Source organism: Malania oleifera, chromosome 1 (genome assembly GCF_029873635.1).
Source record: "Malania oleifera isolate guangnan ecotype guangnan chromosome 1, ASM2987363v1, whole genome shotgun sequence".
NCBI classification, from domain to species: domain Eukaryota; kingdom Viridiplantae; phylum Streptophyta; class Magnoliopsida; order Santalales; family Ximeniaceae; genus Malania; species Malania oleifera.
Window position 1 is genome coordinate 138,983,300 of NC_080417.1, and position 17,917 is coordinate 139,001,216.

Consider the following 17,917-nt stretch of genomic DNA (forward strand, 5'->3'; position numbering starts at 1 on the left):
CTTGAAGTGGAGATTTTGCAGATGAACACAAAACAGTATGAGATTGGACAGAGGGAGGAGATTGTTGAACCAGTCTTGGGTGCTCCCGATGCTGATATGTTGATAGTGGAAGATATTATAGTAGTGCGTGATTAGTTGATGACATCTTGTAACATGGTTTCAGAAATCTTGGAATAAGAGTGTATAATCATGCCCAGATATGTCCTACATAATTGTGAATCGGATAGGGAGGTGGAGACAAATACTTTGGAGAAACTCCCATTGGAAAAAGGCTATTGTTCGGATGATGATTTACATGTTCCGCTTGTTAAGTTGAAGGATATTAATGGGCAAAGTGAGAAGAAGTCTCAACTGGTTATTACCCGTCCAAAGAAACTTGATTTATGATTAATACAGTTCTAGTGTGGAACGTGCGGGATTTAGGCACGTCTAAAAGCCGTTTACAAAAGTTAATGAGGAAATTTTCGCCTTCTATTTTGGTTCTTTCAGAGCCATTTTCTGATGAAAGTTTGATGTCGCAATGGGTTGGCTTTCTAAATTTTTCCAATTTTTGTGTGAATGCATCGGTGGGGGGGGGGGGGGGGGGGGCGGGCCGCCCGCGAGATAAACTTTGGATGTTTTGGGAAGAGGAAGTGCACTTTGAGTTACAACATATGTCTGATGAAGTTATTTCGGGTATTTTTAGTTTTGTGGACTAGAATTTCTTGGCTTCATTTGTTTATGCTAAATGTCGTCAAACAGATCGTCGGGAACTTTGGAATGATTTGGAGTTTGTTAAGAGGGATGATTTCCCTTGGTTAGTGGCGGGAGATTTTAATATCATCTATTCAGATTCGGAACGTATTGGTGGTCATAGGAGGCCGTTATCGGCTATGGAGGAATTTAATACTTGCTTGGACAACTGTGGTCTTATGGATTTGGTTGTTACTAGCATGTCTTGGTGTAATGGTCACAATGGAAATTCTCAGAGTTGGGCAAAATTGGATAGGGTCCTCTATAATTCGACTCTTCCTCAATCTTTGCCAAATATTTATTTTGAGTATGGAAATAGGAGGACTTCAAATCATAACCCATTGATTATTCGGTTTCATAGAAATTTGCATCGGTATGGTCCTTCTCCCTTCAGGTTTCAGAATATGTGGAGCACTCATCAGTCTTTTAAGTCTTGCGTGGAGGAAGCCTGGAGGGAGGAATCCCATGACACGGGTTTAGTTAGACTTGTTGCTAAATTGAAGCATACAAAAGTTGCAATCCGAAATTGGAACAAGCAGGTATTTGGTCATGTGCATTAGAACATTAAAAATCTGGAGGAAAGTATGGAGGTTCTAGTGGCTTAGCTTCAGGAAGGGTATTCGCCAGAAATTGAGGAAGATTTCTTCCTTTCTAAACTCGAGTTGGAAGCTTGGGAAAAGAGGGAGGAGATTCGTATTTCTTAGCTAGCCAAAAAGAAGTGGTTGGAGGCAGGGGATAATAATACAAAGTTCTTACATGCATTTGTGAACCAAAAGAGGAAGAAGGCTATGATTCATTCATTGAAGCTTCTGAATGGAGGAGTGTTGGATTTTATGGAGGCTGTTCATGAGGGTGCAGTAAGGTATTTTCAAACTTTCTTAACAGGTGCAGGACCCAGTCGAACAACTTACCTTGATGATATTATATCTCCTATGGTTTATGAAGAGGAAAATATTGCTCTTTGTCGTGCTTTGTCCGAGCTGGAGGTAAGGGATGCTATTCTTTCTATCCAGAGAAATAGTAGCCTAGGTCCGGATGGTTTTGGTTCGGTTTTTTTCCATGATTGTTGGTGTTGGGAGTCCCAGCCCGGAGTATATAGTCTAGAGGGGGGGTAAATAGACTCTTTTTGCGGAATACGTATTTTTCTACAAAATAAAAATTCTTGGCAAGATACAAGAAATTATATCACAATATAAATATAAATCATGCACAAGATATAAAATAAAGAGTGTAAGGGAGAGAAAGAACAACACCGGTATTTTTACGTGGTTCAGCACCAAGCCTACGTCCATGCTTTAGCACCAAGCCAAGGATTCCACAATCCACTAAAATACTCTTTCACTGGCGGAGAAGCCTTACAACTCGAGAACAAATCCCTACACTTGAGAACGAACCCCTACCGAGCTCACTAAAAGCCTTCGCTTCGGTTCACAAAGAACCTTACAACAATGGTTCACAAAGAACCTTACAAGAGATTGGAAATACAATTTAATGCTCCTTAAATGAGCCAATATGAAACACAACCAAATCCTCACTCTATTCTCTCAAGGAATGAATCTTACAAGATAAGTGAGCAAAAGAGGATTGAGCACTTGTGAAAGATAACTAAAATGCAAATTGCAAAGTGCTTAGGTTTTGGATAAAATGATTTTTTTCACAAATATGATCAACAATGCTCAAAACCATGTTAATACAAGTCTAAAAGCTTGTATTTATAGCCCAAGAACCAAAGGAGCCGTTAACTAGCCGTTGGGGGGGAGAAAAACTATTTTATTTGGCCAACTAGCCGTTTTCTGCCCGTTGGGGCGCTTCTGCCCAGAATTTGTCGACGAAATCTGAATTTTGTCGACGAGGTCCCTGAATCAAAAAAAGTCACCAAAATAAAAGTTGTGGCATTTTGCCTTAGCTTTCCAGGGACACCAAGATCGTCCCATTTGGACTTTTCTATAAAAAGTTATGCCCAAAATACCGTAAGGTGTTCAGGACTCAAGATTACACTACGGTAGTGACGATTGCTTTGTTTTTCCTTGTCAAAAAGCATTTTAATGACTTAAAACATTCTTGGACAAAAGTAAATGAAATATATTGAGTCTAATGAAGATTAAAACTTGTCCAAGTGAGTTTCCCCATAAATATAAGATATCTTGTTTTATGAAAACATATTTGAAAACTTGTTTCGATATCTTATATGCTTAGTATGTTCTTTTGTAAATATACTCGACTTTCTTTGAACCTTTAGGACATTAAACTTGTTTTAACACAATCGGGACTAAGTATAAAAATGTTCTTAAAACTAGGATGTTAAAAACTTGTCCCTTTGAAAACATATTTGAGTTTTAGGATTCATTTGACAAACTCTTATTTTAACTTAGAAAACCATGAAAGGTGAGTTTGTGTTTATGTCTTTAGTGCAATCCTATAAACTCATGTGTCCTAGTATGCATATGCTTTGCTCAACTCTTGCTCAGAAATCATGCAAGAAATACACTCACAAGAGTTACAAAACATACTACCTCACACAACCCTTATTACAAATAATTCTACAATTAAGTTTCCTTTGGTTGTGCTTGGGTCATTCCGAGTACGTGTCCATTTGATCTTTCCTTCTTAACATCTACTCGGTCTGATCTTCGCCTTCAATCCAATAATTCATGTACGAGTACCTATAGTAAACATGATATGCAAAGATAGGAAAACACTAGGAACAACATATAGGTCAATATCATCAAAACATATTAAACAATGATGGTGTAGCCACTAAGGCTAACATTCTCCCCCTTTTTGATGATGTCTAACCTATTACTAATTTACTTAATCTTTGCATTTATATTTATACTAATCATGACTTGATATGCAAAGATAAGCATACCTAAAACCACTAATGGGTTGTTATCATCAAAACAATGCAATTAAACTCACATAATCAATGTAGCTAGAGATTTTTTTGCTGGGTCTCCTCTTCCTAGATTTTATTCTGCATCTTACATTGTTCTAATCCAAAAAGTTCAGAATCCCCAGAGTTTTGACAAGTTCAGGCCTATTAGTCTTTGTAGTGTTATCTACAAATTTTTTTCAAAAATTATTGTTGCAAGGATGACAGATTTATTGTCTGCATTGATTTCTCCGGAGCAGGGAGCTTTCATTACCGGTAGAAGTATATTTGAAAATATTACATTGGCACAAGAAATGGTTCATTCTCTACATAAGAAGTCTAAAGGTGGAAATGTAATGATCAAAGTAGACATGGCTAAGGCTTATGATAGGGTCGATTGGGATTTTTTAAACTTGGTTCTGAAAAGCTTTGAATTCTCCCAAAGATTCTGTGGTTTAGTGGCGGAATGTGTTTCCTCTCCTTGGTTCTCCATTATGACACTTATAAAGGTTTTTTAAACCTTCTCGAGGGCTTCGCCAAGGGGATCCTCTATCTCCTTAATTCTTTATTATTTTACAGGAAGTTCTTTCTCGGTTTCTAAAAAAAAAATTTATGGAGAATAAGATAGGGGCTTGCTATCATCCTTGTGCCCCGCCTTTGGTATCTCACCTACTCTATGCGGATGACATTCTCATTTCGGCCAATGGTAAGAGAAGTTCCATTCGAATGCTTATCAAGATTCTTAAGAAATATGAGGATTGGTCTGGCCAAATAATAAATAAAGACAAGTCAAGTATTTTTTTGTCAAAGAGAATTGCTTATGCTCGGAAGCGATCCTTGGTAAGGATGACTGGCTTTGCAAAAGGAGGGTTCCTTGCTACATATTGGGTGTTCCTTTGGTATCGGGTCATCTTACGGCCCGTATTTTAGAGCCTCTAGTTGCTAAATTGAGGAAAAACATAGCGGGTTGGAAATTTAAGCTTTTATCTCAAGGGGGCCGCTTAGTTTTAATTAAGCATCTATTATCAATGGCGGTTCATCAATTGGCGGTAATTGACATTCCTAATATTGTCTTCACAAAGTTAAATTCTATGTTATCGAATTTTTTTTTGGAGTGGAGTAAATGATAAAAGAAAAAGGAAATGGTGTTCCTGGCCTAATATATGTAAGCCTGTTTGTGAGGGTGGTTTGGGTATTAGGGATTTTGAGGAAGTAAAAAAATCATTGCATATGAAGTTTGTGTGGAGATTGTTAACTATGGATAATCTGTGGACTCAATTCTTTAAAGTCAAGTATTTGAATAATAGACACCACTTGAAAGAAATAAAGCTGGATAAAAGAACTAGATTTTGGAGATCGATTGCTCGTGTGATACCTGAAGTATTAGAGCATGTTCGTGTTCAATTTAAAGAAGGGTAGGCCTCTTTCTGGTTTGATTGATGGTTAGCCTCCGGTTCCCTTTGTGCTAAGGTTTAGGAAATCAGAAACCATAAGCTACGAACACGAGATTGTTGGGATAGAGATGGGTGGAATGTTGATTTATTAGTGGATCTATTGGGTGAAGAACAGGCTAAGGAAGTAATGAACTCTACTATTTCTTGGAAGGAGGGTCCAGATACAGTGATTTGGGAACCTTCAACAGATGGCAAATTTACCACGGCAAGCGCTTGGGAAATTATAAGGGAGCGTAAAGAGGAATTCTTAGTTTGAAAATGGATCTGGCATCCTATGTTGCCAAAACGGGTGTCAATTTGTATGTGGAAGTCTTGGTTCGCTTGTCTTCCGGTTGATACTCGTATTCAAGAAGTAGGTGTTCAGATGACCTCTTGGTGTGTTTGTTGTTCAAATGCCAAGATAGAGTCTCTAGATCATGTTTTTTGCACGGGATCTTTTGCTCAGGAGGTATGGAAACAAGCAGCAGTGGCGTTGGGTGTTAGTTGTATGACAACGAATACATGGAAAGCTAGAGTTAATTTCTTGTTTAGTTGTGCAAGACGGGCCTCACAGTTAGGCATTTTGGTAGGTCTCATACCTAGTCTCATCATTTGGAGACTTTGGACTCGTCTATGTAGAGCCGGAATGGAATCAATTCATGATTCGGTGAGAATTGTGTGACTTGATATTAAATATTGGCTAAGATCCATTTCGGACAAGTTAATTAAATGTGCACCTGCTTCTTGCACGGATATTGCAGTTTTTCGTGCTTTGGATATTCAAGTAAAAAATGTGAGGGTTTCTCTTCCTCGTGTAGTCAGATGGTGTAAACCTGGGATAGGTTGGGTTAAGTTGAATGTGGATGGAAGCTATAGAGGTAACCTAGGTAATTGTGGTAGTGGAGGTGTGATAAGAGATGAAAGAGGATTATTTAAAGCTGCTTTTTCCTCATTACTGGGTTATGAACCAATAATATGGCTGAATTGAATTTGTGTAAAATTTCGGATTTGATCAAGTGGAGATTGCCCATGACTTTGCTTTGTTGGTTTAGTAGATTAATTCTGGGAAGTATTCGGCTTGGAACTTATGGGAATTGTGGGAAGAGCTTGTGTTAGCATTGAGAGGCATACATTACAAAGTGGAACATGTTTTACAGGGAGGCGAATCAAAGTGCGGATTTCTTTGCCAAGCAGGGTGAATCTGGTATATCTTGATCATATAGTTGCCAGGATGAGCTTCCATAGCAAGTCAGGGGAATGATTTGATTGGATTTGTTGGGATTTCCTTCCTTGCGCTCGTGATGTTTTGTGCTGGTGTTTGTGAACGTTGTAGTGGTTGGTTTATTCCTCGAAATCTTCTGGAGTTTTGATTGTTTTCCACTTATAGTTGTTTAGTTCTTATTTATTTGTTTGGTTGTTGGTCATTGGTTTATTGGTTTTAAAAAAGTTGGTTAAGTCAGTTTTACATTCTTGGGGTTTGATTTTGTTTTCCCCAAGTCTCAAGTTTGGAACCACGGTATTCCTCCCCCATAAGTGAGGAGTTTTCTAATAAAGATAGGAGGTGCCACCCTCTTTTTCCAAAAAAAAAAAAAAAAAAGAAGTTCATGGAGCCATTCCTGTTAAAAAACATATAATGTAAGATAATACGTTATCTTGATGTAAATTAAAACTATTTGGTACAATGTAGTCGGGATTTAGACATGTGGTTTTGTGGTTGTGGGTCATGATTAGAACCATGTAAATGATTTGTGGGTTTCATTGCACTTTTGGCTTAGATTGGATTGAGGTGGGGTGTTGCATGTGATTCCTAAAAGGAATTAAGTCAAGGTGGAGGTTGTTAGAATATGCCTTATGGGTTTCACTGCGCCTTTGACTATGGTTTGGATTGAGTTGGGGTGTTGAGCATGATTTCTTGGAGGAGAGTCAAGGCGGTGTGATGTAGGACAAGAAGCAAGGCATGAGGAAAATCCTTATTGGAGAATAATTAAGAAGAATTGGGTCAAGGTATTGTTGGATTTAGTTCGTAGTTAATCGTATGTTTTATTTAATTAGTATAGGATTATGTGCATTTGGGGATTTGTTTATAATATTGGTGTATTTTAGGGGTATTTTCGTAGTTTCATGTTATTTTAGGGGTATATGTGTAATTTCATGTGTAAGAGGGTTTCTTAGAAATAGTGTGTGAGAGCTATGTTGTAAGTAGTTGTCGTTGAATTTAAATAGACAAAGTGAATGTGTTTCTCCATTGTATCTCCTCTCTCCTCTCTCCTCTCTTCGCTCTTCCTTCTTCCCCTTTCCTCCCTTTTATCTCTCATGGCTGCAATCTCGGCTGCCCCTGCATGCTTTGGTATCAAACCCCAATATCAATCTCCAGTCTTCCATTTAAATTCCCCCATCTTCCCCTTTCATCCTTCATCTCCCACTCTTCTTCTCTTCTTCTCTTCTTCCTTCTCTCCTCTGTTCTGTAACTTCACTCTTCCTCCCTGTTCTGCTTTTGATTTGATTCTCCTCTGTTCTGCCCTGCTGTTTCTTCTTCTTCTTCCTTGTTCTATCTCTAATTCTCTCTTTCTCTCTCTCTCTGTTCTTTATTTCTCCTTCCTTCATCTTCTCCCTTTTTCTATCTTCTTTCTTATCTCTTCTTTGTTATATGCTTCTCTCTCACTCCTCTTTGATTCTGATTTCTTTTTCTCTGTTCTGAAATTTCAGATTAAAGGAAAAAAAAAAGAAGGGCAGTTCTGAACTTTTCCAAAAATTCCTGTTGTCTCCAAACTTTCGAACACTCTTTCCCTAAAAACTTTTCACAACACCTCCTACACCATCAGAAACAGACACCACCGAAAGTCCTACCTGCAACATTTCATTGCCGTCGGACCATGAGTGTGGTTCCATGCACCGGTCCTAACTTCCTGCTCTTTTCTCATAATACCACCACCACCAGTGCAGTCCTTATCTCCTGATCTTCCTTTGCCCCTCCGGCAACACGTGTGAGAAAAATTTCCAGCATATCCTGCAACTGCCTGACTCACAAGAAATTCATCCAGCCATGATATTTTGGGTTTCTTCTATGATATTTTGATTGCAGCATGATATTTTGCGTGTGGACCTGATATTTTGCAAGCAAGTGGGATAATTTGCTACAAAAAGCTAGAATTGTCGCTGCCAGCATCAAATGTCAGGTTTATTGCTGCAATTTGTTAGCTTTCTAAGTGAATTTGTTTCATATCTACATGATACTCAAGATTAAAGATGCCTTGAAGATAATTCCTGAAAATTGAGAGTCAAACTTGTTGTTTTACACGAATAGATTGATAATTGTGGCCAAATTATATTAAGGACTTTAGGTGATACACTGTTGCAATATATATGTATAAATCCAACAATATGGTGACTGATTATTGAGAAAAGGAGTCCTATTTATCGAATTTTGGGCATAATTTCAAACTTTTTCACACCTCTCTCAAGTTTGGAGGAAATGCTTGCAAAATCATCATTGATTGAAGATGACTTATGAATGTGGTTTCTAGAAATAGAGTCACTCGTATGCAACTTCATCTGGAACCTCAACTAGGGCCTTGTGAGATATCTTGGGTTGATAACTCTCTTTTATATGTTTGTGAAAGATATTTGGTTCCTACCCAAATGTGTGAAAGTATTTTGCTAATGTTTGGTGTGACATCATACCCATGAATATTGGCCATTTACTCCTCGAGTCCTTGGTTGGATGATTTTGGTGTAACTCAAGGACATGAGAACACATGTCTTCTACTATAATGGGAAGAAAATCATTTTGAAGCTTGCTTTACCATCCAACCAAGACAAAGAATCTGTTAGAGCTACTCAACTTGAAGAGACTGCAAGGGAGAAAATGCATGTGTTTGAAGATATTCAAAGTCTTACAAACAATCCTATTGTAGAGTTTGTCATCCTTGATGAGTTCATTGAAGCCAATCCTCAACTCAAGTCTATAGTGTGGTCAATGGAGCGTAGCTTCTTATATCACTCAAGCGCTGACTATTGAAAAGTCCAAGTTTGCTTCTAACTTATGAGCCTTCAACATTTTAAAATTCAAGGCTGAATTTTTTCTTATTGGGGGTGATTGTAGTACAAGAAGAAAAACCTTGGGAAGATCCTTGTTAGAAAATAGTTAAGAAGAATTGGGTCAAGGGATTGCTGGATTTAGTTAGTAGTTAGCTGTGTGTTTAGTTTAATTAGTATAGATTATGTGTATTTGGGGCTTTGTTTTGTAATATTTGTGTATTTTAGGAGTATGTTTGTAATTTAATGTAATTTTAGGGGTATATGTGTTATTTCATGTGCAAACGGTTTTCTTATAAATAGTGTGTAAAAGCCATATTGTAAGTAGGGTAAAAAACATTTGAAAACTGAACCGATCTGAGGAATTGAACCGAATGAACCAAAAATTCAGTTAACCAATTTGTTTGGTTTGGTTTCATATCAGATTTTTCTAGAGTTCCAAATATTGGTTCAGTTTCGGTTCGTCTTGGTCTTGAACTGACGGTTACCCGAATCAAACTGATACATATGTATGTCTATTTATAATATTATAAAAATATATAACTATAGTATATTATTAAATTGAGCATATAATGCTTTAAAATTGAAAATAAAGATACATGGTTATATATTCATTACTTTGTAGCTAACTACAAATTAAAACTCAAAAAAAGAAAAAAAAAACATTTAAAGAAACCATAGCTGTGCAAATCTCAAATCCCAACTTCTCATTCTCTCTCAAGCCTCCAAGCTCCACCCATCCCCAACAACCATAGCTACCTGCTACTCACCAAAGCTTCCCGTCCTCCGGCCGTTGCAGCTTCCTAGTCAGGCACTCACTACTCTCCATTCTCCTCTGGAGATCATCATGGTCACACCAGTCGCCAGAATTGCCACCCTCAATTCTCCTCCGACCATCACACTGTTGACCAAACTCACTACTCGCCACTCTCTGTTCTCTGTCGACCATCACAACCCTCCATTCTCCACCAGAGATCTCATGTACATGTCCTCCATTAGTCACAGTCATAAATTTTGTCATCACATCCATCTGAGAACATTTCTAGATCTGCTAGTCGTGAGTTGTCCCCATTCGCCACATTCATCTCTACATTCGGATCGGGTCGAATATCTGAACCAAACTATCGATTAATTGTGCTACTGGTTAAACAAAGCATTCGGTTTGGTTTTCATTCAGAAAATCTCCGAGCCGATGGGATCAGTTTGATTTGGTAAATACATGTTCAGTTCAGATATCCGAATCGTGAACAGCCCTAGTTGGAAGTGGTTGTTGAATTCAAATTGAGAAAGTGAATGTGTTCCCCCTTGTGTCTCCTCTCTCCTCTTTTCTCTTTTATTCCCCTGTCCTCCTTTCTATCTCTCAATGCTGCTCCTGCATCACGTTGATTGTTGTTAGAATATGCCTCAAATTCTTAATTTGGCCAGGAAGTTCACAATTCGAAGGATTTGTGGTAGGTAAGAGTTTCCTAATTTTGAGTTTGCTTGTGACTGAAGGAGAGGAAATTCCCTGTCCCATTGGTTTTAATGTTTTGTGGCTTTATGATGTGGGGTTATGAGGGCATGGAAAGAGGCCAATTGAGGGAAGAGTAAAGATGTGAATGTTCATGTGTAGGTGGGTTTGACTCAAGCTAAGGGTGGAGTTTTTTAGCAAAAAAAAAATTGGCTGTGAGAGGACTGTTATTAGCATGAGATGTTTAGTGATCGAGTGTAGGGAAAATGTGGTAGCTCAGGGTGATGGGATGCAAATTTGGAAATGTAAATTAGAAACATTGAACCTTTTTCAGAATCATATCATGCAATTGGCCTGTCCCAAACATATGCAAAGGATGGGAAATGTGGTGAATAAGGGTCTGTCTTGTTGTGCTGTATTATGTGGGTGTGTACATGTATGTATATGTGTGTGTGTGTGTGTGTGTGTGTGTGTGTGTGTATCTGTCACTCTGTCTCCTGTTGTCTTTGAAATTACTGTGACAATTATTGCTCTGTATAGCTGTAAACAAATTATTTGTTGGTTGTGGGCCGCCAAAAAGCTTGTGAACTGAGGCCAGGCCTAATTCATACTTGTTTAGCTAAATGGCCCTAAATAGGACTAGATCAAGTGCTTTCTCTGTGCTTTGTATGGATTATGGGCTGTGTAGAGTTCAAGTCACAGAATCAAATAGGCATAATCGATAGGCGTTGGATATAATGATACATCATTAGTGATTCATATTAGTTATGGTGATAATGAAGAATTTTACTTTTTTTTTTCTTCACTCAATAACAATAATGGCCAGATTGCAATTCCTTAGAGCAATGTTGAAACTTCAGGAACGTGATCTCTATCACCTCAAGAAAATGGGGAAGTAATGGATAGTGCTGTACAGTGCTCATTCTTGCTGTTTATATAATAATGCAAGTATGGAGGGCATTTTATAGGGCCAATGGGTTGCAAGTGGCAGAAGGGGCAGAATGAAGTGTACAGTTATATTTGGGAACACTTAAAGCAATTCCACCTTTTTGGCAGTTCAATAATTTTTAATTTAGTTTGCCTGATAATTTTTTTTGTTTGCAAGCTTGACGAGAGCACACCATAGTTACTAGGGATGTCAAATATGTATCTCATAGCTACTGGGGATGTCAATTATGTATCCCCTGCTAATCTAAAGCCTTGGCTCTCTTCAGGACTGAAGTTTTGAGTAATTGAGTTCCTTAAAGTTTGGACAGCTTGTGTAGTATGTCTTTGATTCCATCGTCTGAAACTGTTTGAGCATCTTTTTCTTTTGTAACTCAGAAGGTGGTATGGGTAATCTTAGTATGGACAGCTAAGATGTAGCTGTCCAAGCTCACTTGTTTTGTTCAGTTTGCATGACAATCCCTTGCTGCAGTTTTTAATTCTGCTGCTAAAACTAATTTCTGTTTTATCCTAAAGATCTAGCTTTACAGCTTTCATTGCTTTTTGTTGATTCTTCAGTTTTCAGCTAATTTATTTATTTAATTATTTTTTTTTATTTGCAGCTTGTGTTGTTTTCGTGTTGGTTCTTTAGTTTGAGCTGATTATTTATTTATTTTATTTTATTTTATTTAGGTTCTGTTTGATTGGTAGGGTGAGATTGTGAATGATTGTGGGATGTAACTAAAGGAAATCTAAATCTGGAGAACATTGAAAACGATTTTGACAGAGACACGCTTTATGTAGAAGGATTATAATTTCAAAGTTGAAGATTAAACACTGATGAGGGTTAACATAATGCCCTAATTTATTTTGAGAATCTGCACAAAGTGATTCAATGGTCCATATCCTATTTCAAAGTTGAAGATTAAACACTCGATGAGGGTTACGATAATGCCTATTTTTTTGCGGAGTAATTTCCCTCTGGATAAATGTCTCTGCAATAGTTATACTAGAAGAGCAATCTGAAACAAATTGTAGAAATGACAGGGTTGGTAACTTGGTGATCTGCATAGGGAGTCAGGGACATTTCTGGTTTGTTTTCTTCTTTATGCATTTTGTGTAAGCATTTTCTGTCGTATGCTTGTTTGCCAACGAAGTGTTGAAGAACTACTCAGCCCATGCATTAATGTTATTAGATGAAAACCTAAGGATAGATTTTAATATCTGACATGTCTGTGATGTGCAAGCCTATTTGGGTTTGAAAGGCAGAGAATGTATGGGCTTACTAGGTGCATTGGGTGTTGAAATTAAATTTTAAGAACAGGGATACCCAATACTTGTGCTTTAAACAATTAGGTCAAGAAGGCTTGATAGAATAACCACTCATTGTAAAAGCTTAAGCTATCAGTTATTCAGGTGAAGGCCCAAATATAGGATTTGATATCCAATGTAAGCTACTTTTATTGGATATTTGCTTGCAGAAAGCACATCTAAATACGTATAATACCTATATAAGAGGTTTATTAGGAACCCTTGGAGTTTTTGTTATGAAATGTATGGTTTGTGAGGGTATTTTAACAGATCTAATGTAATTATCTGTTGGTTACTTGGTTTGTACGAGTAAGGATATAATTGTCTTCATTTAATGTGCGAGCAACAGTATCCTTTCTATCTCTTCTAATATTAGCACATTTTAAGGGTCATTTTATTTAATTCACCACTCAATAAAATTTGCTTTCCATCAGTAATTTAGAAAAACTACTCATGGTCACTGAATATGTAATCAAAATTATCCTTGCCCAAAAGTTTGGAAAGAAAATGTTGGTGTGGAAATCTTAAAATTTGAAAACCTATATACTCCTTTAAATTTGTTTACTATTGGAAAACATGCATGCTCATTATTGTTGTGGATCTTCATTATGGTTGTTGTGATTACTCTATAAATGAGGTTTGAATTGTGTATTTTTTAACATTGTAACTGTATCCGATATCTAAGTGAGGTTTTCTACTGTTACTCTGTTCTTGAAAATTTTCACAAACCTCCACCCCCCCTGCGCAGGGTGCATGCACATGGGAGAAGTAAATATTACTGGTATTTTTCTTTATGTGGATTCTCAGACCCAATATTTCTGTTGAAGCTTGATATACATTGTTGGTCCACGACATGACAACTTAATATTTTAGGTAAAGTTGTAACTTAACATGGTATCAGAGCTACGTATAGCTTGCCAGGAGGTCCTGGATTCTAGTATTGTTGCCTGTGTTATGTGGTGGTTAGGAATTATCTTATTCCCTGTATCAGTGGTTATTTACCATTTGTTTCTCTCCACGTGCAATAGGGCTGCACGTACTGGGGTGTGTTAAAGCTTTACATACATTGTTGGCCCACAGCCTAACAGCTTTAAGCTTTTAGGTGAAGTGGTAACCTAACAATTTCTTTCCTCTGCAATTGTTTTGGTTTCATTTTTTTTTTTTTGGTGAGCTAGGCGACTAGGCGTCTATTGCCTATGGAAATTTCTAATTGGTAAGAATAGTGAGGTTAATGTTTTTTCACTTCTTATTACAGGAATATGAGTCAGATGGGATTGACTGGACAAAAGTGGATTTTGAAGATAACCAAGAGTGTTTAGATCTTGTTGAGAAGGTACTTCTGCCGCCCAACTCTTTTATCCAGTTCTATTATATAAGTTTTTGACACTGTACATGGACTAGTTTTCTGTAAATTGAGTATGAGGGTGTGGTTAGGCTCTTGTGATCACCTCTTCTGTATTTTCTTTATTTTATACTGCACTGGTTGAGACCCATGAAACGCACCAAGGTTAATGCCAATGCCAACACTCCTGTGACAATGAACTCCAACTTCAAACCCAGCTTCAAATACCAACAGTCCACTGCATAGCCATCACCCAAATCCATCACCAGATTTGAATCAGTCAATCCATACCAAACTAATTTTGCCCAAGAATTGAATCCCCTTCTTTGAACTTGTAGTCCAAATGCTTAACAGATAGCACAGCCCCATATCTTCTAAATGAAATTATTTTTACCAGAAAAGCTTTTTCACAAACAATTACCATTCAAGCAAACGATGATGTCACACTTAACTGAAAAATTTTGCGCCTAAACACAGGGTTAAAATTTGAAAAATTCAGGATGATAGGGCTCGAAATTTGGGTTTGGATGGATCTCTTTTTTCATCTATGCAAGTTTGGTTGTATTCAGGGTTATGATTTGAGCGTTTGTGAGATTTTGATCTCTACTTGTACCTTTTTTATTCATAGTAAAATTCTTTCATCTCCCACCCTTGGACATATGCTTCAAAGCCAAACCACATGAAGCTTGGTGTTGTTCACTCTTGCGCCTATGTTTTGCTTGATTATCTGCTATGCACGTGCATTTATTGAGGTTTAAACAGAAACCATCTTTACTAAAAGGCCACTGTGCCAATTCCATTTGACTTCTTCCTTTTCCTAGCAAAAAAGAAGTCCTAACTAAAATTTAGGAAATTCTTGAATTAGCCGAGGGTGAGATAGAGGATATAAAAGCCGAAGATGAAGCTGTGAAATCTCAAATCAGAATCTTTCTCTGCAGAAGTTATGCAAATATCTAAAGTGCACGGGGATGAGGTTGAAAGAAGACTAGTTGATGTAGAATCATTCGCTGACAAAAATGATAGAGAAAATAAGAGCAGCTCCACTGTTGCAACCAGTTTTCTACTTTTAAATGTCATGAAAATTTCGTATAACAATTGTATCTCTGATAAAAGTTTGTTCCCAAAAAATTTTAAAAATGCTTTTCTGCAGATGTGCTCATGATGAAATGCTGGGATGCAGTTTTCATCTTTTTAGATTACTTTTTTGTTTTGGTCATAGGAAAGAATATATGTTTTTACACTTCACTGGATTGGGTGATTTGGGGAGGAAAGAAAAGAAATCAAAGTCCCCCACTCCGAATCACTACTTTGGGTTGCACTTTACAAAATAAATAGAGAGAAAAGGGGTGAAATAGAGGGAGACTAAAGCCGCTTCTGAACTCTGTTGAATGTTTCCAAAAGTGCAGATATTTGGAAAGAAAAGAGGCTAGCTTTATAATAAAGAAGTAAAATAATATTATATCTTTTCCAAACAGCATAGATGAGAAATTGTGCTCCTTTCTCCTCATTTCTCTCTAGTTATTCAAGCAGAGAGGAGAGGAAAAACTATCATTTTTTTCCTTCTCTCTTTACAAAGAAACTACTATCCTTTCATTCTTTTCCCTGGTTATCCAAACATAGTGTTGAAGTTAGATATCATCTGTGAATTATGTACTTATGAAGCCCATTTAAATTCATTGTGCAGAAACCTTTAGGGCTGCTGTCCTTGTTGGATGAGGAGTCAAATTTGCCCAAAGCGACTGATTTAACCTTTGCAAATAAGCTGAAGCAGCACTTGAATGCTAACCCTTGCTTTAGAAGTGAAAGAGGTGGGGCTTTTGGCATTCGTCATTATGCTGGAGAGGTTAGCTTTGCTACTGTCTCAATTTTGTGAATTTTATGAAATTTCATTAGATTATGACTTGCATTAATCAAAATTGTCTCTATTTTGATGATATCTGGATCTATGGTCATTTCATTATAATAAAGATGAATATGATGAAAATAGGGGAGTTTGTCTTGTAAGATGCCTCAATTGATATTTATGAGAGTATTTTGTGTGAAATTTTTAAAAATCAAAATATAGTTATTCAAATTTAATAGCTTGCATGGCTCTTTTATTCTGATAATTGCATCCTCTTCTTGTGATAATTTCTAAAACATTCTCGTTTCCATTTTTCCTCATTTTTATGACTTGTTTTTTGCACTTTTTCCCTCATTTTTTGAATTATGTTTTCTGAAAAACTACTTTGAAGTGTGGGCCTGTGGGGTTTTGGCCTGAGCCACTTTATCAAAATGAAAACTGCGATTCATGGCAGATTGTGACGTAAATGCCTCACCCTTGAAGTGAAACCAAGTAATATTCAGATACCTGGACTTAGATGCTCAAAATTACAGCAGATATTCGTTTTTAACAAAGTTAAAAATTGGCAGCACTTTATTTCCAAATCTAAGTTTGTAAAATTTTGGAGGGATGACCAATTGAACCTTTTATATGCTCTAAAGTTCGATAATAATATTTTAAGAAAGCCTTGCAATATTGGCAATCAGATTGCAGCTGACTGTGGTGCTCATGGCTAAGATTGATGCCAAGACTAAAATTTACATGCTTGGTTTTAGTACACTTTAAATTTCAATATCCTTATCCTTTAGTAATCAATCTTTATGTTACTACGCAAAATCTTCATGCAAAATGTAATCTCTCAATTGAAATATTCCTTTATCTTGGAGTATAAATGATTTACAATTTTTCTGAAGGTGTGCAAAATATTTTGGTAATTTATACTGAGCTTGGTTGTTTTTAAGGTGATCATGTAAAGATGATCTTGAGTGATTGTGTGGTTTGTGAAATAATCTTCTTCATTGAACAAGTTAGTCACAGTCACTAAGCGTGATGCATTTTCTTGAATCTATTGATTTGCACAAGATTGTGAAACTTGAAATACAACATTTCTAGTGTGAAATATACTGACATAAAGTTTTGTTAGGTTCTATATGATACGAGTGGCTTCTTGGAAAAGAATAGAGATCCATTGCACCACGATTCCATCCAGCTCCTCTCATCATGTAGTAGGAAACTACCTCGATTGTTTGCCTCCAATGTGCTTAACCAATTCCAGAAACCTGCAAGCCACTCAAGTCAGTCAGGTGTGTTGGATTCCCAGAAGCAAAGTGTTGGAACAAAGTTTAAGGTAAGATTGTTGTTGCTTTTCTTGTCTCTCCTTTCATTTTTTTTTTGGTCCAGAATATGGGGAGATATGTTTATTGCTAAGGTAAAATTGGATGTTGAAGCCTCTGAATTTATAACAGTGCAAGTGCACAACATGTGATAAAGTGCAGCAGCTGCTGCGAAATAAACAATTATGTTAATATTTTAGAATTCTTCCTTGGATGTGTGCTTGTTTGGCAAAGTTTTATTGAGATGTTTGATGGGAGGTCCATCATGTTGCTTCAAGGAGATGAATATCTCACATCATACTCTGTTGGTTAATTAGTTTACTATGAAATGTGCCTGTTACAAAAATCACATTGTTCAAATTTTATTAAAGGCTTTCTTTTTGTGCTTGCAGGGTCAATTGTTCAAGTTGATGCAGCAGCTAGAAAGTACCACCCCTCGCTTCATACGTTGTATAAAACCTAATGGTAAGCAGCTTCCAGGTATGTACGAGAAGGACCTTGTCTTACAGCAGCTCAAGTGTTGTGGAGTTTTGGAGGTTGTGAGGATCTCAAGGTCTGGGTATCCTACTCGAATGACACATCAAGAGTTTGCAAGAAGGTAAAGGGAAAAAGATCCTTCTGATTCTTCAATGATTTTCTTTTATAAAATTTGGCAGTTCTTT

At 37.0% G+C, this 17,917-nt stretch overlaps 1 protein-coding gene across 1 annotated transcript in view; it reads left to right on the forward strand.

Annotated features, from left to right (window-relative positions):
- The window catches only part of LOC131150304 (myosin-2), a 58,103-nt gene that overhangs the window by 16,795 nt on the left and 23,391 nt on the right, over positions 1–17,917 (forward strand). The window contains exons 15-18 of the mRNA XM_058100940.1: positions 14,013–14,090; positions 15,784–15,942; positions 17,066–17,269; positions 17,648–17,853. Of these exons, the coding sequence (XP_057956923.1) occupies positions 14,013–14,090; positions 15,784–15,942; positions 17,066–17,269; positions 17,648–17,853 (647 nt within the window). The remainder of the gene's footprint in view (positions 1–14,012; positions 14,091–15,783; positions 15,943–17,065; positions 17,270–17,647; positions 17,854–17,917) is intronic.